Source organism: Sarcophilus harrisii, chromosome X (genome assembly GCF_902635505.1).
Source record: "Sarcophilus harrisii chromosome X, mSarHar1.11, whole genome shotgun sequence".
NCBI classification, from domain to species: domain Eukaryota; kingdom Metazoa; phylum Chordata; class Mammalia; order Dasyuromorphia; family Dasyuridae; genus Sarcophilus; species Sarcophilus harrisii.
Window position 1 is genome coordinate 52,854,610 of NC_045432.1, and position 22,709 is coordinate 52,877,318.

The 22,709-nt window shown below is 45.9% G+C and overlaps 1 protein-coding gene across 4 annotated transcripts in view; it reads left to right on the forward strand.

Annotated features, from left to right (window-relative positions):
* GABRE (gamma-aminobutyric acid type A receptor subunit epsilon) overlaps positions 1-2,616 on the forward strand; it is a 62,715-nt gene extending 60,099 nt beyond the window's left edge. For all 4 annotated transcript variants that reach the window (XM_023506986.2, XM_031945248.1, XM_031945247.1 and 1 more), the window contains one exon: positions 90-2,616. In XM_023506986.2, the coding sequence (XP_023362754.1) occupies positions 90-851 (762 nt within the window). In that variant the 3' untranslated portion in view covers positions 852-2,616. The remainder of the gene's footprint in view (positions 1-89) is intronic.
* Positions 2,617-22,709: the final 20,093 nt, after the last annotated feature.

Here is a 22,709-nt window from a genome sequence, read left to right on the forward strand (position 1 = left end):
CCCCCACTTGATGGATAGGAAATCTAGAACCAAGAGCCTCTGGTCTTGGGAAGCGCTAACTGATTCCTTTGTCATCTGCTTGGTTTCAGCGTCCTGCCAGCACCCTGGCCAGTGCCAGTGCCATTGCCAGTGCCCGGGCCAGCCCCAGGGCCAGCCCCCTTGCCGGTGCCAGTCTTAGTGCCACTCTTGGTACCAATCTCGGTGCCACCTCTGGCCCTACTCTTTGTGGCAGTGCTGGTGCCAGTCTTGGTGCCAATGCCACTTTCGGTACTGGTCCTGGAGCCGCTTTCAGCGCCGGTCCTGCCACCGCCTTTGGCGCCAGTCCCAGAGCCACCTTTGGCGCTGGTCCCGCAGCCGCCTTCGGTGCCGGTCCCGGAGCCGCCTTCGGCACCGGCCCTGCCACCGCTTTCGGCTCCGGTCCTGCCGCCGCTTTCGGCACTGGTCCTGGAGCCGCCTTTGGTGCCGGTGCCACTTTTGGTGCTAGTCCTGGTGCCGCTTTCGGTGCTAGTCCTAGCCCCACTTTTGGTGCCAGTACTGGTGCTAGTGTCACCGGCATGCCCGCCTTCACTGCCATCACCATCACCAGCAGCATGCCCTGGGTCCCGGATCGAGGAGAGGAAGAAGAGGATGATGACGATGAGGAAGAGGAAGAACAAGAGGAGAACACCTGCTGCCCAGGCAAAGAGTGCCAGCAGTTCTTCTGCTGCATTGAAGATTGCCAGAGGGGTACCTGGAGGGAAGGCCGTGTCCGCATCCACATTTCCCGCCTGGATACCTACTCTCGCGTCTTCTTCCCCACTGCGTTCCTGCTGTTCAACATCGTGTACTGGATCGCCTATCTGTATCTCTAAATGCCCTGTCTACATGGGGAGAGGCTGCCGATGACGATCCGGAGGGGCCTCCCAATTGTGGCTAAGGGGAAAGAAGCAGCTGGAAATGTTGTTGTATTGTATCTTTTTTGCTATTCCCCAGCTAACCCTTCCTAGATCTTGCTTTTGCTCGATCTCGACTGCCTCCTCGTCCCCTGGGGTGACCCAGACACCTCCTAAGAAGGCTCCTTGGGCCCTTTTCCCTCTCTTGTCATTTCTTGAACTCGGCTGATAGAACCTGGGTTGATAAGCCCCAGGCGTCTCATGTGATTTAGAATAAGGACTTGGATTTGAATTCTAGTTCTTCCACTTACTACCTAGATGACCTTGGACAAGTAATTGCCTCACTTCTCTCTTCTGTGCAATTAGGGATCGGGATCAGATGGCCTTTGATGTTTGGGATCTGGCAAATGAAGGTCTTGGTCTAGGGCGGTGAACCACAGGTTTTGAGATAGATAGAAGAAACCTCGGAGGCCATTTTGTCCAATCCCCTCATTCTACAGAGGAGAAAATGAGGTCCCAAAGAGGAGAACGGTCTGCCCAAAGTTATCCAAGTAGTAAGTAAGTAGCAGAGATTCAGACCTTGGTCTTCCACCTCCAAACCCATCACTGTCCCCACTGCCCCATGTCCCTTCCTGCTCAGACAGTCTAGAGTCTTGAGGTCACAAGTAATCAGAAGCAGAGAGGAGCCCAGAGAAGGGCCTCCTGAGAATTCAGGAACAAGAAGCCAGGAGAAGCTGCACTTGCAGCTGTTTTGGGGTGAGCACACCGCTTTACTTCTGAGGTCAAAAGACAAGAAGGTGCAGGGTCATTGGCATGTCACTGAGGCGGGCTACTGGGCGCTTTGCTCTTGGCACTGCCTGGGTCCCACCGAGGGACTTCCAGCTGAAGGGTTCTCACCTATCACTTTCCAAAATAATCATTTGTTCCCTCACTGTGTTCCTAAAACAAACCGTGCACTCTAGTCTTGAGGATTTGAGGTTCTCAGAGCCCAGCTCCCCACAGTTCTCCTCAGAATCAGATGATTCAGATGGTGAACACCTCAGGTCCTTTCCAATCATGAAGCTCATCCTGCTATCCCAGGTGCCTCCACCCATTTGAGATCCTTTGAGCATCTCCCTCTGAGGGAGGCAGGGTAGGGATCATTCTCCCATTTTCGAGACAAGGAAACTGAAGCCAGATGAGAGGAAGCCCCATAGTTGAGGCGATGGCTCGTGAGGTCAGTGGCATCGTGGGGCATGCAGACACCTGGAACCATTTGCAATGCCTCAGCATGGTGTGGATACCACAGCGGCCAACCTTCTGAGACAGCAGCGGGGCCAGGTATCTGGAGAGTTCAGAGTCTGGTCGGCAGTCACTTAAGCTCCTGGACTGAGGCCGTGAAGTAAGTGCCAACCTGCCTGAGTAGCACAATGAGATGCCCATTTCAGCACCGACCAGGGCACAACCCAAGTCCAACCCTTGTATAGTGCCTCTGCCGAGACAGAGTGACACACAACACCCCGTCACATTTTGCAAGGGTCCCAATCGAAGCTTTATGTCTGATAGAGTCACCCAAATAGCCTCCTCTGGCTCTGGGCCCCCCCAGCAGTGACCTTGGATGATCCCTACCGCTTTAAGCTGTGAAAGAAACGTATTGGTGTATTTATGTTGTTGTCATGGGGTGGGGGGTGGGGGGTGGGCAAAGAAACCAGTCTGCTTTCTTACAACTAAATGTCAGGGCAAAATATTAAATGTGTTATTGAAGACCGCACCGAAGGTGTCCGTCGTGTGTTGGCTTCTGCGACGTGGGGACCGCGTTGGTGTTCAAGATCTGAAGAAAGTGGCCCGGCTCATTCCCGGCCCGATCCCACGGCCAAGCCCTCTCCCCATCTTTGTAAGGCACGTTCCCACCGGCCCGGACTCAGCTGAGAGTGGAGCATCTCTAATGGGAGAAGCCACCAACATCCCCTGAACTCCTATCCTTCTCACGTGCCATGGGCTTCTCTCTCTCTTTCAGTGATTCCCCAACATCCTAGAGGTTCCCCTGTTCTCCCACTGCTCCCCTCCTCTGCCCTAGTGGGAATTTTAAGTGTGAGGCCCGTGGGGTTCAGGCAGCATCCCCACAGAGTCAGCATCAGTACCCCAAAGTCTAGAAAAGGGAGGCAATAGGAGATAAGATGGGAGGGGGCACAAACAGGGAGAAGCAACTACATAAAAGAATCAAACAAGGCATCTGGAATGTTCCACACTGCTGAGCTTGGCTTAGTCCACTCTACTCCCTGCCAAAGAACAGAGCCGCTTAGGAACATAATACAGATGGTGTTGTTGGGAATTCCATGTGGAAAACCATTGGGCTTGAGTCTGATGCTCTAGAGTGCCACCTCACTTATCCAGAGGCCACGTTCCTGCCACTCATCTAGCTAGAACTTTGCCAGGAACCCGGAAAGAAGTGAAAAAGGTCTCTTAGGTGCTAGGAGAGAAGTTGGAAAATCCATACACTGGAGTTCATACTGTTTACTCAGAGCGGGAGATAGATGCCTTCAGCTTCTCCCTCAAAACTAAATTATTCTCAGTTTGTGCACAGTTCTAATAACTGTTTTGTTGTCCAGTAACCCCTTCGTAGCAGGAGAAAAAGATTGTGTTAGAAGGGGAAGAAGGCTTTCACTGAAAATGGAGATTCCAACTCACCAAGAAAGTTACCTTCAGTGTCCTCCATTTAAGAGACGTGTTCAGACGCTCTAGTAAGATTTCACTCCCCAGTGGTTCAAATGTTAAAAAATAATACGTTCATAGAGAACAATTTCTTTATGCAAAGTCCAAAGACATACAATCAGAAACTCAAGTGTCAGACCCTTCCCCATTGAAAGTCAGTAAACGAGCGGTCACCACGTAGAGATCTATGACTATCGGCAAGGCCTTCTTGGTCCCGGGTCCAAAAGGTTCTGGTATTCTAACACAAGGGAGCAAACTCCTGGCTGAGGGATCCAGCGAGATAGAAAGAAGTGAACAGTCTGTAAATAGTCAAAAATCTTTTCTCTTGGATCCCACATCCCCCGCTGCATTCAGATGCGAATCCAGGAGAGCATCTTTATCATAGATAAGAATTTCTCTTTAGACTGATGAGTCTATCCCCTGAAAAGATGGAAGGGTAGAATGGGGAGAAGACTGGCTGAAACACAGCCTCAAGGCAAAGGATCACATGGAAAGGGGCCTTGATGGCACTTGCCGTGACCTAGGTGGTATTTATGCTGCCAAGTATATGCTGCCCTGGGGGTTAAGGGCCGGGCATATTCCCAGCCCCAAATGACACGTGCGGGTCCCGGGAAGTTACAACGGCCCCTGGAACAGGCCTATTCTAACAACAGTAGGAAACTTCTGGTGTGGGAACACTCTCCGGCAACACAGATGAGATTGCAGTCTGTCTCTGACTCAGCAGATGAATACTTGGGAATCCTAGAGAAACTCCCAAAGTCCAATAAATCCTGGACAGGTAGGCAATTCAGGCAATACTTGATATCCATTTTAATAAGAACCAGGAAGAGGCAGGTGCATTTGATGCTCAGTGAATTCCCAGACCTTGTTTTATTGATTTTGCCTCTTTCCCCACAAGCTCTTCATGGGGCCAGAACTGCTTCCGAGGAATCAAACCGATCGGTTTTTGGATCAACAGTGCTGATGAGCAATGAAGCTGCTGATGGTTTATGAAGTGGTCAAAGAGCTAAATAAGAGAAAGGAGGGAGAATTCCTTCCCCTCTCTATGCCTCGGTTTCCGCTTCTGCAAAATGAGTTGGGTGAACCAGATCCATTCTAGCTCTAAATCATCCATGCAACATAAGAGAGGAACATATTTGCAGATGATATTATATAAGGTAAATAGAAAATCTCATGTGGAAAGGAGCTGTGATTTCATCATTATTAAAGGAATCTAATTGTGGACATTGTTAGACTTGCAACTAAATGACTAGAGGCAACTAGGAAGCACAGTAGGTAGACCAATGGACATAAGAGTCACATAGCCCTGAGTCTGAATACCAGTCACAGACACTTGTTAGATGGGCAACTTTGGGAAAATCACTTAAATTTTCTGGGCTTCAGTATCCTCACCTGTAAAAAAAAAATTTGGACTCGTTAGCTTCTAAGGTTCCTTTCAGCTCTTAACTTAGGATCCTCTGAGTTGCCCATGCTCACACAGCTACTGTCAGAACCTGGGTCTTCTTGACTCGGAGGTCAACAATTTGTCCATCACACTCAGGCTTTCTTGAAGTTCCATTGACAGATTCAAACATTCATCCACATGACAACGAGACAGGGGAAATGTAGCTAGGTGACAGTCCGTATCAAAAATGCCTCAGTGGGTAGTGATCCCAATTGAAGTCACCAGTGTGATGGAGAGGCCACAAAGAGTTCAGGAGGACTTGCCAGAGAGGAGAAGTGATAGTCCAACTGGGCTCTAGAGTATTATTCACACTTCTGGGCTCCATGTTTTAAAAGGGATTTTTGACAACTTAAGAGTTCAATCTAGAAGAATGTGGCCAAGATGACTAGGCGATACAGTGGCTAAAGTCAAGACTTGGAGTTAGGAAAAAGCGAATTCAAATCCAATCTCAGACCAACATACACTAAGTGCGTGATCCTGGATAAGCCAGTGGACCTCTTCCTCAGGTTCTTCAACTATAAAAATGGAGATAATGACACCCATGTCCTATAATAAAATGAGTTAATATTTGTAAAGCACTTTGTAAACCTTTTTTGGGTGAGGCTATTGGGGTAAGTGACATGTCCACGGTCACACAGCTAGTAAGTGTCAAGTGACTGAAGTGGGATTTGAACTCAGGTTCTCCCAGCCCCAAGACTAGTGCTCTCTCCACTGGATCACCCAGCTGTCAATGTAAATCTTAAAGTGCTACATAAATACTACCTGTCATCCTCCTCCTCCTCACCATATTATTACTTCATTAAATACAATTTCTGGTGAAATAAACTAGGGATGTTTCATCTGGAAAAGGAGAGGCTTAGGAGGAACCGTCTAATTCTGAGAAGCAGAAGGATTAGCCTTATCCCGCTTAGCCCCAGCGGGCAGAATGGGCACAATGACTGGGAGTTGCAAAGAGGCAGATTTAGGCATGATGGTGGAAAAGACTTCCTATCAATCCCAGCTGCCTTGAAGCAGCCTTGGCTGCCTGCCTTGGGATATAGTCAGCCTTTAACCAAAGGCTGTCTGCCCATTTGCCCAGAATGTGGCTGAAGGGATTCCTATTGCCTTTGACCCAGCTTGTCCCTGAGGTCTCTCCTGACTGAGATGCTGTTAGTCCTATGAAGACCGAATAGAGAAAAACTCCTCTTAGTAAATATGCTCAAGTTCTCCAGGGAGCCCAGGATGCAGCAGCCCATGGAGGTGACCTTTACATTTCATAAGGTCCAGTTTGGCTGCCTTCACATACCGGGCAGGGTGCGGCAGGAAAAGATGAACACTGGTTTCTTCTCTCAAGAGGCCAGCTGAAAGCTCATCTTCTATGTCCACAAAGGTTTATGGGGGGTTCTCCTCTATTCTCTGTCATTAGGAGGCTTGAGAGAAAGGTTTTAAGACTTGTTGAATGATAGTTTTCTCCCTAGCCATCATTGCCCATTATGGACCTGAAGTGGGTATTAGTCAGCCTGGTCTAGTGGGCATCCCAATCAACTCAACAAGGTTGAATCAACCCCTTGGGCTGTGAGGTATACCAAGACAAATGAGCCTCCTCCCATCAGCACATTCATTAGTGTCCCAATATTATGATAATTCATTGCAGGAATTATCCATTTTTTTCCCATGGAAGGAAAAAAGGAGCAAAAACAACCAGTCCCATAACATCCTAAATTTAGAGCTGGAAGTGATCTTAGAAGTCAATTATCTGCCATTGGTTTGCAGATGAAGGCAGTGAGATCTTGAGAAATGATGTCACTTTTTCAAGGTTATAATGACAGGAAGACATAGATCTAGGATTAGAACCCAGGTGCCCTGACTTCAAGCCCAGTTTTCTTTCTACTGTTTAATGATTCTGCAGACTAGCCAGAGATCCCAGGGCCTGGAGGGTGGGAGAGGCTTCCTGAATGCTGCGGGTATCTATTCAGGCCCCTGAACAAAGGAAAGTGTAGAGTTATTATTGGATCCTAGACGTTGAAGTAGAAGGGAGATAGAAATCATCTATTCACTTGCTCTTCTCAATGGGTAAGGGAGGGCCTGGAGGAAGAGAATTTGAAACTCAAAATTAAAAAAAAATTTAAAAAGAAACCATCTACTCCCAATTTTGGTACTGTGCAGATGGATGTTAGGGCCTCGAGAAGAGGTGAGAAAATCTGTTAATGTGGTGCAGCTTAGAAGCAGCAAAAGATGGACTTACACTTGGCTCTTTGATACCAACCCCAGGCCTGATGTGGATGATCTAAAAAGAAGGAGGGAATTCTGAGTTGGGGGCAGGGGGTTAACCAGCAGGAGCAAAGGCATAGCGAGAGTGCACTTGCTATATTCGGAGACCCATGTGGTTACAGCGGATAAGGGCTCAACCCCTTAGACCTAACACAAATAGCCTCAACACACAGAAGTCTGTGGGAAAGCTGGATATGTAAGGAGGGTGCCCACTGTGAAGAGCCGAACTGATGCCCTTCTCTGAATTACATCCCTGAAAGGAGAGCTTGTCCCTGGTTCTGAAACGAACACTGGAGTTTTGAGCTCGTTTCAGAACCACGGACAAGTCATCTCTCAGAGGCAGTTTCTTCCAGTGTGAAACATGGAGATTAAGAATTGTCATTCTTAATCTACATCCTAGGGTAGAGACTGGCAAATCAACCAATCAACAAGCATTTATTGAGCACTAACTGTGTGCCAGGCACCATTTCAAATAAGGATGTAGGAAAAAGTAAAAATAATGCCTGTCCTCAGAGATTTTATATTCTAATGGGAGAGGCATAAATAGGAGATGGAGTATCGCTGAGGAACTGAGAGAAGTGCAGAGTGGTAAAAGGGGAGCAGAATTTATAAAGATTGGAAAGTCAAGTTAACAAGCATTTATTAAGCAGCTCCTACATACCAGACACCACACAAAGTCCTGGGGATACAAAGAAAGTTATAAACAGTATCTGCCCTCAAGAAAATCACATTCTAATGAGGGAAACACCATTCAAACAAAAGAGCTGCATATATGATCGGGAAGCACTCTCAGAGAGAAGCCACTGGCGTAAGTGGGACCAGGAGATAAGATAAGGGAGCCTGAGCCAGAGCCTTGAGGGATATTCAGTTAGCAGGCAGGACGTGGATGGATATCTAGGAAAAGAGATCATCGAGGAGGGATCAGACAGGTGGGACAACCAAGTAAAAGCAAAGTCACAAAAACTCAGAGAGGAGAAAGTACAAGAGAGAGGTGGTCGATTGCGCCAAGCGGTCCAGAGAGGTTGAAGAGGAGAGTAGAGAAGAGCATATTGGATTTCACAAGAGATCATTGCTAATTTGTGAAAGAACAATTTCCGTTGAATAATCAAGTTAGAAGACAAAGGATTAAAACAGAATGAGAAGATGGAAAGCGACACCTATGGGAGATGGCATTCTCAAGGAGTTTGGCTGAGAAAAAAGAAAAGAGATTTAGAATGGTAGTTAGTGGGGATCAAGTGGTAGGTTGTGTTTAACTAGTATAACTTGTAGTTGATTACAGGAATGGTTTTGTGATGTGGGCCAGTTCTGTTTAGAAGCAAAGGCATACGAATGAAGGAGGCAGATGATAGGAGTGATTCAGATTTGGGAATTAGCAGAATATGACCTCCAACAGGACAAGGGACTAAAGGTTTTGGTGTCGAATTGATTCACTAGGAAGTCAAGTTTGGAAAGGAAGGTGAGTAGCCAGAGTTGGGGGAATGGCTTGGGATAGAACTGAAAGATTAGAGTTCACCATGAAGGTTTCTTTTCTTTTGTTCACCATGAAGACAAAGTTGATTTTAGAGGAGTGCAGAATAGAAAAAGGCAGAAAGATAAGAGATTGTGAAATTCTGAATTCTTGACTGTGGAAGAGGAACACTTGTGGATAATGGCAATACCTTTTGATCTCATCATCTCTGTGTGTGACTGAAGTGGAGTGGAGTAGGTAATGGGAGCTGAGTAGATTAAGAAACTGGGGAATGAGGATATGTCAGAAAACATCAAAATACATATTGTAACCCCCTAAAATAATGGAAATGCATTAAGCTGAAGATAAAAACTGTGAGTCAGACACTGAACTCATCAACAAAGGAGGTAGAATCTCCTCCAGATTAGTAGATAATAGCTGCCAGAATTGATAAATTGAATGAACCTCAAAGGAGGAAAGGCTGCTGAGTGACAGTGGTAGAAGGAAAGATTGGAAGTGATGATGGAGGAAGCAAGGAGTTTTCAGACTTCCCCACCACAAGGACTGAGTCAAGGGGAATGAGTCAAAGTGCAATGAATATTGGAAAGGAGTTCTGGAAGGATACAATGATCAAAGGGGGGAGAAAAGGGGAAGGGTTGAGGGAGATGACAATGAAGGATCATAAAGCTGAAGGTGGGGAGGGAGGTATATTCATTGGTGACTCTGAGGAGGGTTATTTTCACAGAGATGGGGAGAATAGGAAAGGGCAGGAGTATGCTAAGCGACTGAGGGAGGAGTCTAGGCAGAGGAACAATGATGTCTGATGATGATAGATGACTCAAAGATTCAAGATTAACATCTAGGTGACAACATAACTTTCAACTGCCAACCTTGTCATGTCGCACTGACCTAGATGTCTCCATTTGAACCCAGATTAGATCTTCCAAGAGCTGTGTCCTCCCCAGATAATGCTGATAACCAACTTTGAATCCTCTTACGTATCCTTAGAGACTCTAGGGAGAAGACATGATGTCTAGACATTTCATTGACCCAATATAAGGTTCTGGCTTCCTCCAGTCATAGAGTCTTAAGTTTAGAGCTGGAAGAGACCTTAATGGTCATCAAACCCAAACAACTAATGTTACAGATGGAGAAACTAAGGACTAGAGAGTTAACTTACTTACCTAAGATGCCATAGGTATTGAGTGACAGGGGCAGAACTCGAGGCCTTCCAACTCCATATCCTGTACCCCTGCCATTGTTCTATGAGGCCACTGATCTCCAAAAGAAGCAGCCTCCCTCTATTTTCCCCTGGAGCCAAAGCAGCACAGATTGTGACTCATCCACTGATCAATAATTTGCGTTCCTTCAGACTGAGAAAGGGACTAGGGAATCTAATTAAGGACAGATGGGACACCAGAGACAGGAAAGGGATTGGACCCGAGCAGCAGGATGGTGGCTCTTGGGTGCAAAGCAGGGTCTATGGAGTGTTCCATGAAGGTTCAGAAAAAGCAGCCACAGATGGAAGTGAAACAAAATTAGAAACGGTGCTTTCCTGGAACATTCTGAAGCACTGGAAGCCTCTAGATGATAAAAAGGCAGGATTGGGGAAGTGAGAAGGTAAGGAGGGGAAGAGAGAAGCCCCGTATATCTGGTGAGCTTTGCCTTTTGGATAGGAATCACCTTTGAAAGAGTTTAGGAGGGCCTGGAGAGAGGCCACAGATTCATTGTAAAGAATGACGATAACTTATCTTCTAATAAGGTTTGAAAGCGTCTCACATCTACCCTGTGAGAGAGGTAAGACAGCATCCCCATTTTGCAGATGGGGAAACTGAGGCTCAGAGAGACAAAGTGACATTTATTGTCACGTAACAAGCAAATGTCCATGGCAGTCCTTGAACTCGGGCTTTCTCGACCCCAAGTCTAAACAATGTTATCTCTCCCGATTACTCAAGAGGAACTCTCTGATCTAGGCAGGTCAACCTGCTAGCCCTCAAGGAAACCTCTCTACCTTTCCTTTTCTCTTTCTTCCTATCAAAATTAAGGCCTCACTTTCACCCCAACTCAATCCCAAGTATGGCTCCTGTCCCTATCTCGCCTCCTAGAATTGAAGGAATGGGAGGGAAGGATAGTATCTTCATAGTCTCTGTACTCAGCTCCCTTAGGACTGACACCATGCACTGGTGCCCAGGTGTTCTCTACCTGCAGAGTATTTTCCATATTCCTCTCAAGAGTCTTGTAAAAATATGGCTAGTGTGGCCCACAGATGGCTAGTGTGGCCATGGGCTCCAAGGAGCTTTGTTGTTGAAATCCTTTGACCCAGGGCCTTGATTCTGTCTTGGAGATGCCCTAGAGAATATTCCAGGCGTTTGAGCAAAGAGCCACCCTCTTAGTACCTCCAAGAATCCAAGCACGTTAAGACATGGAAAGAGGGAAGTACCGTCTCCTACATGACCTAGTTGTTAATGAGCCTCCTCCTGAGGACACTCGTTTCAAAAGTAACACGAATCTGGAATGTGGCCTATTGCAATGGCCTCCACATCGGTCTCTCTGCATCCAGACTCTTCACTCTACAGTTCATCTTCCACACAGCAGCCAAAACGATAATCCTGAAACCCAGATCTGACTACGTCAGAGCCACACACATCTGCCCACTCAAAAATCTTCAATGGCTGCCCATCACCTCTTAGGAGAAAATACAAAATCCTCAGCCTGAGAATCAACGTCTCCACAATGTGGCTCCCGCCCACCTTCCAGTCTTGTTTCAGATTTTTCCTCTTCTTCACTCAGTCTCCATTCCAGAGGGAAATGGGCTTGCTGGTTATTCCCTATACAGAGCATTCCTTTTGCCACTGAGCAAGTGGTCCCCTGAATCAGGAATGCTTACTTCTACCCTGTTCTTGGTCAGCCATTTGAGTTGTGTCTAATTCTTCACGACCACATTTGGGGTTTTCTTGATAAAGATACTGGAGTCCTTTGCCTTTTTCCTTCTCCAGATAGTTTTCCAGATGAGGAAGCTAAAGTGAATAGGATTAAGTGACTTGCCCAGGGTCACACAGCTGGTAAGTATCTGAGGGCAGAATTGAACTCAGAAAGAGGAGTCTTCCTGACTCCATACCCAACACTCTCCCCACCATGCCACCTAGCTGCACCTCCACCCTAATTTCCTCTAAAACACATACCAGATGCCATGTCCCATATGAGGATGTTCCTGAGTCCCAACCATTCTTGGCCCCAGAACTTAACACCATTTCCTTTAAATGACCTTGTATATAGACTTCACATTAACTTGTCTGAATACTTCATATATTTCCTTCCACTCTCGTCCCAAATGTTAACTCCTTAAGGGGAGTTCATTTTTTGAATTTCTTGGACTTAGGACACTGTAGGTGCTTAATAACTGCTCATCGGATGGAGTTGAATTTTAGCTTTGGCAATAGTGTTTCTTCACCAGGGATGCAAGTTCTCAAAATTTCCCCTCTGAAAACTAAAAATCTATATAGGGAAACTTGACCCTAAGACAAATATGCTAATCATTGAGCATCAAAGTGGGAATTAGCTCCCTGAGCTAACTCTTGCACACGAGGCAGTTTGCTTTACCGGTCTCATGGTCTCATAGTCAGACAGAGGGGGTACATGAGCAGAAGGCTCTTAGCTAGGTTTGAAGTTCATCAGAGTATAATCACATGCATATATGCAAACAGGCTATGAAGCAAAAGAGATTTAACTCAGAAAAGTGACAGAGCTCTGAGAAAAAGAGGGGTACATAAAACTGAGCTTCCCTCTGTATGTGTAGAAGAGCTTAAGGCGTGAGTGAGAAAAAGAGCCAGAGTCAGAAAAGAAATATTCTCCCCTTTGAAGAAAATCTCCCTACCTTTGCTCATAAATATAACTGGATTTTTCATACTGAAATATGCAGATATTATTGATATGAGCATCAACATGTTCCTGTAGTAGAAACACACAAAAGTATCTTTGCCCAGATAGGTCTTTTTCCATTCCAATCTGGCCTTGCAAACATGTGCTCCTTCTCTGCATAAAGCACTTTCAAATCTGCACCCAAAACCACCATAAAGCATTTGGTACCTTCTTTAATTTGATCTAATTCTTTAATTTAGTGAGGAGGAGAACACTTGGGAAGGATGCATTGTAGACGGTGGGTAGGCAAGTCGAAGAATCAGACCAGCCTCGCACAATCTATATAGGCTTTGGTTCTGGGTTTTGAGTCTGAGTAAAGTTCAGTTATAGAACTGCTGATTCCTGTAAAACGTCTTCATACTAACCAAGGAGTAAAATAATCCAACCTATGGTCTTTTGAGGGAGAAAAGCAATGAAGTCTTAATATTCTTAGCATTTAATATTTTGGTTTTCCCCAGTTACATGTAAACCATTTTTAACATTTGTTTTTAAAACTTGGAGTTCCAAATTCTCCCCCTTCCTCCACCCCCACCCTTCATTGAGAAGACACATGTGAAGCTCTGCAAAATTAGGAATGAAGTCTTCAGAGAAGTCCTTGCCCTCTGCCCCTCTAATTCATCAGGGACTGATCCAAGAGGTAGAGGAGTCTGTCATCATCAAAGATAAGTACTTCATGAGTTCATCAGTTGTCAGTGTAGTCCAATTCCATTTCTTTTATCAATGAGAAGAGTGAGGTAACGAGAAGCTAAATAGTTTGTCTACTACTAATAGCTACCTTATGATAAGAGACAGATTTTATGGCTTTTAAGGCTAGGAATCCTCCTCTTATATCATGCTGTCTCCCTTGCCCAGCCTCCTATGTCCAGCTCAGTCTACCTGACCGTGCTCTTGCCTTATCTGTAGGGTTTAATCCCCGATGACTCAGTCTAGTGACCTAGAGTGAAATCGCTGGCCAGAATCACCAACCAGAAGGCTCTTATTAGAATAAAACTATGTACAGAGAGGGGTGGGCAAGCACTGAATAATACAGATTGGAAGTTAAAAGGTGGAAATGAGAATTTAAGGCAAGGCCCCTGTTCGCAGGAAGAAAGTCAGTTACCTCTAAGATGGAAGGAAGTATGATGTGTTTATGTTCGTCTCAGATTAGGTGAAGAGTAAGCTACGTTTCATAAACAGGATGCTAAACTGATGATTTCTTTTGTGGAGTGAGATAGGAAGAGAAGGGAACCACAACCCATACTAGGTCAAGGGCAGTGGGAAGGTCATCTCAAATACATTTCCCTGGTACACTGAGTGGTGTGCTGGTAAATGTTTAACAACAGGCTTTGGGGGGGGGGAATGCTACGTACACATGACATTTTTAAAAATTAATTTGTTATCAACATTTTCCCCATCACTTTCTTAAGTCTAGACAAGCAACAGAACAATAAAACAAGCTTTGCCTTGTAGCATTTGCTTATTTCTAAGATGCAAATGCTCACATTGAAAATCTCACAATTGGATCTCACTAGCTAGGCCTGGAGTCAGGAAGACTCAAATATGATCTTGGACACTTCTCAGCTGTGTGATCCTGAGCAAGTCACTCAAGCCTGTTTGTCTCAGTTTCCTCATCTGTAAAATGATCTGGAGAAGAAAATGGTAGACCCCTCCAGTATCTCTGCCAAGAAAACCCCAAATGGAGTCATGAAGAGATGGACACGACTGAAAAACGACTGAACAGTTACAAAGATACATTGGATGGGCTACTGTGAATTTGACATTTTGATCTCTCAATCTGACATGCTGTTTTCCTTTTGTATTCATGCAGCCCATATGCCACCTTCCTTTCTTATCCTGCCTGCCAAAAATCTTTCTCTTCCTTCTAGGCTTAGCTCAAAAGGCCTCCCCTGCTTCCTCCTAGCTGAGAATGTTCATTCCCTCTTCAAATTCCCTCTGGACAGCACTTTCTCTGGATCTCTCCTTTTCCCCATCACATCCTTTCCTTGGTATCATATCCATCTGTATACATGTCACATCTAGGGTGGCTAGGTGACACAGGCAGATAAAGCACAGGGCTTGACAGTGGTCAAGAAGATAGGAGTTCAAATCCAGATACTTACTACTGGGGTAATTCTGGGTAAGTCACTTACCTCTGTTTACCTCGGTTTCCTCATCTGTATAATGAACTGGAAAAGGAAATGGCAAACCACTTCGGTATCTTTGCCAAGAAAACCTCAGATGGAGCTAAGGAGAATTAGACACAACCGGATGACAGCAGAAAAAGCCAGTTTGAGCTGGCTCTAGCTTTCAACATATTGGATATAATCCCAAGCAAATATGGATGGGAGACCCACAGGAATGGTAGACAGGCGTCTGTACTGTTGGAGGGAGAAACCACGGATCTCTCAAAGTGCCAGGCCACAGAGCCATCAGAGAACCAAACAGCCCTAATGGGGAATTGATTCAGGAGAACCAACTTCTCTTCTAAAACAGGACCGCAAAGAATGGCTGAACAAAACTATGGCAGCTGAATGGAATGGAATCTGTCACACTGGAAGGGATGTGTAATGTGAGCCATTCAGAGAACTACACAAAGACTTGGATCAACTGAGCAGATCCAAGAGACAAAGAGGTCCAGAGACCACAGCCGTACTGCAAGAAAGGCCAGCACTTTGCTGTGAAGGTTTTTCTGGAGGCAGCCTTAGTCTCAGTTGAAATAAATAATTACTCCAAAATCACAGCCAGCTGGTAAAAATGCAAACGTTTATTTCTCCTTCCAAATTAGCCCGGTTAGTTGAGGCCCATCTCTCTGCCTGGCTTCAAGAGATCTTGCAGCTTTGTCCTTGGCTTCTGCCTCTGCTTTCTTCAGCCTCCAGCTCAACTCTGACTAGTGGCTTCTCAATCTCCAACTGAGGCGAGTAGACTCCTGTATCTCCCAGAGTGCTCTTTTTATGCTACTTCTCTGAGAGTGGGATTGTGGGATATCTCCCAGCATGCTCTCTGAAATCTCCCAAACATGTGAACTCCATTGAGTTCTTAGATACTTATGAGCTCTCTAAAGGTGTGAACACAAGCATTGTTCCACTTAGTACCGAGTTTCAAGTTCTGGCCCAAAATATCTTCTTCTAAGATCAAATCAACTCTAATGTCTTAACACTTTTTAAGGTTCCAACACTTTGCTGCTATAATGTTTGATCCTGGCTCCAGAGAAGAAATGAAGAAATGCATTTTGAGAACAGAATGCTTCATGGAGAGTTTATCTGTTTGCTTTGCTGAAGAAAAAGGCTCACTGTGTGTGGGGATGGAGGGCAGAGTATGGGGTGAGGCCACTGGAAACACAAAACGGATGACCTTTGAATTTTTTTAGGTATTAAAAAGAAAATGTAAAAGGTGTGTGTTTCTTAGGAGAGATATCATGACTTCCTTGGATTGGTTTCCTTTCCTTAGCCCTAATTGGAGATCATCAGCAGAGGCAGCACAGTGATGGCACACTGGGCAGAGTCATTCATGGGAGTTGGAATCCTATTGCCAACACTTACTGTGGGATGAAGGGGCCTTTGGGTAAATCCTTTCAGATTCTCCATTTTATTCAAATTGAGATCTGCTTGCACCTACCATGGGGCTGTCATGGGATTCTACCAAGAGAGAGTATATCAAGACCTTTGTAAGCTCTAGGGTTCTTTATCATTGCCATTCATTATTTTAATGAGTCATTTCTGGACAAAAGCAGAAGACACAATTAATGCTCGATAAATGGGCATTTGGGTTGAGTGAGCAGAGAGAAGGAACTCTGAATGAAGCTTGGCATCCATTTGGGTGGGGTTCCAGGCAGTCCAGGGAGGAACCACTGGGAGCCCAGAGTGGCAAGGTGGGAGCCTCAGTTCACTCTGTGGCTTCTTGTGGGCCCCCGGCCAAAACAGAAGACACAATCTCATTCCCCCAACCTTGCCGGCACCTTGCCCGAGCTAGACATCTGGTGGCTCGTGGGATCATGAGCCCGGACAAAGTACCCACAGCATAGAGCAGGGGCTCTTCACAGGATGAAACAAAGGGTTGCCAACCCAGTCGCTCACGTCCAATTTTTACACACCCTGCTAACAGCTTCCCTGACAAACATGGCATTAAGGTTGAGAACGGAAATCAGTCAGTCAAGGAATCAGATGGGCCTCAAGTTCCGAGGGTGCCTATCGTGGGCTAATTAGGAATCTCCCAGGGTCTTCTTGTCGCTCCCGCCACGCAAATGGAAAGAAACCGGTGATGAGCTCCATGCCTGCGGTGCAAATCACGCTGCAGGAAAGCAGAATTGCCTTCCTCCCATTGGCCCGTTGGGCAGCTGCTCGCCTGCCTCCTCCCTTGCCTCTCCCCCGGTTCTGTGGCTCATTACATTCAGCCTGCCACCAGCTTTCCTGCTGAAACCTGTGATTAGGGGCTGCAAAGCCCCCTCCTGCAGGCAGCCTGGCAGATGGCCTCCACCCAAGCTTGTCCTGGCCCTCCTCCTGGTGGGAATTCATTCCCTCCAGCAGGTCAATGTAGGATTATTCTCTCTAACTCTTCTCTGATAGGAGAGAACTTGGGAAGAGCTACACAAAGGCCTGGGAGAATGGTTTGGGTTTGTAGGCAGCCCCGCCGTGTGGTTTTTACAACAACACAGTCTGCCCATGTACACGCCCCCTCCCATCCCTCCATTGAAATGACTGACATCTCCAGCTGAATTAACCGATTGTTTTGGCATGTATAAGACACAGACTGATGGCTTGGCAGTAGAGAGGCAAAAAGAAGCGTCGGGCCGGCCGGCCCCCCAGCTTTCTCCCATCCCAACTTGCTGTCCTGGCAGACTCGGGGCCAGTTAGCTAAAGAAGCTCCGTCCGCCCTCCCCTCCACGTCCCTGACTTCTTGGTGCCAAAGTCTGAAGCCTCAATGCGGGAGGGCACTTTAATAGCCCCTCTGTGTCATTAGAATGTGGCTTGCTGAGATGTTGGGCCCGGAAGTTTCCTAAGGTACCATTAACTCAACTCTAAGAAAAGTCAGGGGAAACTCCAGGATCTAGTTTGGAGACTATTGGATTCTGTCTGCGCCAACAACCATCCTACTCCTCTGTGGGGATACCTACAAATGACAGGTGAAACTAGGATGAGGTGACTGGAGTCTTGTCCCGGTTGTCACCACACGGAAGGACACACTTCTTTTCTGATTGTGCTTTGTCCTCAGCTAAGTCTGGAGACCTCCTGCCATGACTGATTTTGCTTTAGAGGTCACAACTCTAACAAATGAATTACATTGTCACTCATGTAACTGTACATGTTACAACTTGTAATATGTCTACATGTTAGACTCGTTACAACTAAGTAACAAGTTGTTACTTGTCACAACTCTAACAGATGATGAACAATGTAACTTGTATCCAAGTTTCTCCAAGGCTGGCAGCCCAAGACTTTACACTGGAAGAATTTAAGTCACAGCAGGCTAAGTGTCTCTATGGTGCCTTTCAGTCAGAGATCCCCAAATGTTTTACAGACCACGATATCTCGATCTCTGCCATCGCTAGGGGAATGTGGGTGGGGAACAGGGTCAAGGGAGTGGAATCATGGGAACAGATTACACTGGGGGAAGGAGAAAGAAGGCTTCGCAGTAAATTGGGAACCAGGTGTAAATTCTAGTTCTACTTGTAGTTTCAGCCCATACCCTATACCCTTATATATCCTTATTATCTAATCTTCTAAGCAAAGCAGGGTCAGGCCTGATTATTACTTGGAAGAATCATAAATGGACAGGTGCCATAGGCTTTAACTTTGGGAAGCTAGATTGCTCCATGGTTAGAACACTAGGGCTGGACTTGGGATCAGGAAGACCAGAGTTCAAATCCATCCTCACACATATACTGGGTGACCCTGGACAAGTCACTTAACTTAGCTTCCCTTAATTCACTGGAGAAGAAGAAAATGGCAACTACTCGCCCCCCCCCCCCAGTATCTTTGCTAAGAAAACCCCATGAACAATATCTACACGATATGGTCCATGGGGTCATAAAGAGTCAGACGTGACTGAACAACTTTCTGCATACTTCTCCCACCCTTTCCAATTCCCCTTTAGTATATAAGCTTCCCAAGGACAAGGACTGACTTCTTGTATTGGATCTCCAGTACCCTTAAAGCTCTATCTCTCTACCTTCTATCCATTTCCTTTCTGCGTTCTAATGAATAAGCAGCTGTGTTGCACAGCTTTTTCCAAGGCAAAGAGGCCTGGGTTCAAGTCTCACGTCTGAGTGGCTGGTGATTCTGAGCAAGTTATGTAGCCTCTCAGTGCCTCTAGCAGCTTTCTAGGAAGCAAAGTTATCAGCTCTGGTGAATGGGTTATTCCCAACATCAATGAATTCACACACCTCTGGTTCCTCTCCTTATCTCTGGTGGCCCCACCCCAAACCCTAATAACATTAATGAGTCCTGGAATTTCAAAGTCGAAAGGGACTCTGGGATACAAAGTCATGTTTTTCTAGCACCTTACAATTTAGGGAAAACTTCCGTGACGCAACCTCACTGTAAGATGGGGAGAACAAGGAGAATTAGTACAGTTGAAGAAACTGAGGAAAGGAAATAAGCCTTTATATAGCACATGCTGTCTTCCAGGCACTGAGCTAAGTGCTTTGACAAATATAATCTCATTTGATTCTCATAAAAACCCCAGGAAGTAGATGTTATTATTATCTCCATTTTATAGATGAGGAAAGTGAGGCAAACAGGGTGAAGTGACTTTCCCAGGGTCACAAAGCTATTAAGTTTCTGAAGCCAAGTGTGAACTTAGATCTTCCTGGTTCCGGGCTGAGAGCTCTATCCACTGAGCCTGGTTGCCTGACTCCCAAGTCCTCAGCTAGTATCCGAAGTTAGATTTGAACTCACATACCCCGCCTCCAAGTTCAGAACCCTTGCACTGTGCAGCCAGGGGGCTAACCAAAAACAGAGCCTGGCACTTTCCACTGCCGTATTGCTTTCTTTTAGCCACCAAATTTCTTTGGCTCTCCTGAAATAGCCCTGGCATTGCCCTGAGGTGACTCGGCACCGAAAAGAAAGTGCAAGGACTGAATCTGGAGTACAAAGGACACACGCTTAAGTATCTCCAAAGTAAGACTGTCAAAACACAAAATGGCGGAGGCAATGGTGGCAGTTTAATGTGTGCTCCCACGAGCCCCTGACACCGATTCCCCCAGAAGCCCTGTGTGGGCTCCTTCCACCAGCCTTCTTGGCAGAGAGTTGCTGTGAAACCTCATGCTCTGCTTCATTAGTCTCTGACAGAACTCTGCAGGACAGTAAACAGCCTTCTCACTGAGCTCACAAAGACTGACTGTGAGCTCTCCTCATTTTGAGTAAATGGATACAGAGCTACTCTGAGCTAAGGGCTAAGGCAGCCATCCCCCCAGGCTCTGACTACATCCTTCTCACAGTCTGTCTGTGGGCTTTGAGGAAGGGTATAGGACAAGTCCTCTATACCACCACCATCATCACTATGACCCTTTAAAGCACCTTACAAATATCATTTCGTTTGATCTTCACAACAATCCTGCGAAGTGGAGGCTATTATTATCCCCATTTCCCAGATGAGGAAACTGAGGCAGACAGAGGTTAAGTGACTTGCCACAAATCACACAACTAGCAGTGTCGGAGGCTGGATTTGAATTCAGGTCTTCTTGACTAAGATCTACTGCTCTAGACCCTGATGTGGTGACATATTTACATTTAAAAATATTTTTGTACAATCTGGTTTTGCTACCACTTGCATTTCCCGATACTTCTCCCCTTGCCCCTCCCACAGAACCATTCCTTATGCCAAAAGAGAGGAATTGTTTTTTCCAATAAAACTAACACATTAAACAAATCCAGCATTCTATGTACGGTTCCACAGCCATAGTCCTCTGCCTCTGCAAAGAGGGGCGTGCATTCTCAACTCTCTTCTTCAGGACCAAGCTTGGTCACCATTTCACAGCATTCAGTTTCAGTTACAAATCTGTTCCCACAGTGCTTTTAAATTTATATGATGTTTTCCCCTTCTAACAATCTTGGGAAGCAGAGAATGCAAGTACTATCCCTATTTTATAGATGGGGAAGCTGAGGCTCAGAAAGGGGAAGTGGCTTTGTCACCAGGTTAGAGGCAGGATGTGAAACAAGAATTCAATGTACTTTCCCCTACATCATCTGGTATGAACCAGGCTTTTCTTTTTCCTCCTTCCCTACATTCTAGGGCCTTTCCCTGGAGATATCTCCCAAGCCAGGTTTATGACTCCCTCACTAGGCCTTTGTAATGGATGCCTCTATGGATCTACACCTTTATATCATGGTGTGTGTGTGTGTGTGTGTGTGTGTGTGTGTGTGTGTGTGAGGGAGGCACTGTTTACTACCTAAGTCCTCCAGGTTAAGGTACCAACCTACTTTTCCAGCCTCGGATGTCCTTAGAATCCTGCTATGTGCCAGGTTGATGGCCTTTATAGGCCAATTTAAGCCCCACACTCTCTGTGAAGCCACCTTTGGCTACTCTCTTCTTTCTTCCCTTCCTTGCTCTTCTGAGAAAAACCCATGTTCACTTGATCTGTATTTCCTAGTACTGTTTGCAGACAGAGTGTGTACTGTGTGCAAGTGCTAGCTCCCCTTCCAGACTGTAAAACCACGAGGACAGAGTCAGTGACTGAATAACATTTGGCATTTCCCATAGTGATTCACAAAGCACGCAAAGCACTCACAGACGGGATCTTATTTAAGCTTCTCGACAACCCTGAGATGCTGATACTGTGGGCAATGTCATTCTCAGCACTTAGACAATTCCCGGCACATAGGAGTATTTACGAACGAATAATTTAAATAAATAATAAATATTTATATTTGTGTTAAATTAATAAAGATTTATTGACTGGCTGATATTCTGAGTGAGTGTAAATGGCAATTGTTTCAATTCTGGCCAGAAACCCCGAGGGTCTTCCCCTCCCAGAATTATTCTTTTATGAAGGTAAAGTGAGGCAAAAAGTGGCCTCAATTCTTACCTATCCTTCAATTACTGAATGAGTATTGCCTCTGATGAACTAAGACCTGGGAATGACCTTAGCTTAAAAAAGCCAAGGTTCCCCACATAACTAGGGATAAATGATCAAAAGATATAATCTGATCTGTGGCCATCAGCAGTCGTCTCAACCTATATCTTGCTGATGACTCTGCCCAGCCCTGCCTCACTTGAATTCGTTTCACTTGCTTGTCAAGACATCACCCCATGATGCCACTGGTCCCATTCGAGAATGAAGAACAACCACGATCTGATGTTTTGGTGATCACAGTGATAAAGTGAGCATGTCCAGAGGAGAGGAGCAAGAATGGGAACAGGGGTTTTCCAGTAGGGTCTTAGTTGTTCTGTTTGTCCTCAGTGGACAGAACCAGGAGCTCTGGTGGGGAAGAATCACAGCGCTTACAATTGTCTCAAAGTTGTCTCTGTAACCTGAGACTCATGAAGAAAGCTCTAGGTTCAGCCAGACTGGCTCAGTGCGATCACTCTGGCTAATGTTTCCACCTACTAGAGAATCCAACTTGTACCCAGCCTAGGCTTTCACAACCACCACCAATGACTTCAGTTGTCACTAAAGCACTCAGGCTAACCAAACGGGACAAAAGTTGCAATGGGAGCCCATAATTAAAGATAAAAGCTTGGCAGCCCAGTCCCCCATCCTACTCTGGTGAGTTTGTGCCTTTCCCAAAGACCTCTACCCTTCTTCAGATTTATAATGGTCCCTGGGTGTCCTTGCCTTACCCAGCAAACAGGGAAAAGAACTGGGAGTTGCCAGAGAGTCAGGAAACCCCTTCTTCCAGCCTCAGCCTCGCCAGATGGGCCTCTTCCTTCCGACCTTGGACTATGTTGATGACACTCTCTTTCTCTAGGTCTTTGTGACTCTGCTGTCTCCTTTTTCTTCTCCTATCTGAATGCTAGGCTTTCTCAGCCTTCTTTGCTGAATCTTCATCAGGTTGTATCCAGTACTCACAGCTATCCCCAGAGCTCTGTCCTGGGCCCTTTTCTCCCTGGGCCCATACTATCTCCCTTGGTGACATAATCAGCTCTTAGGGATTCAATTATCACTTCCATA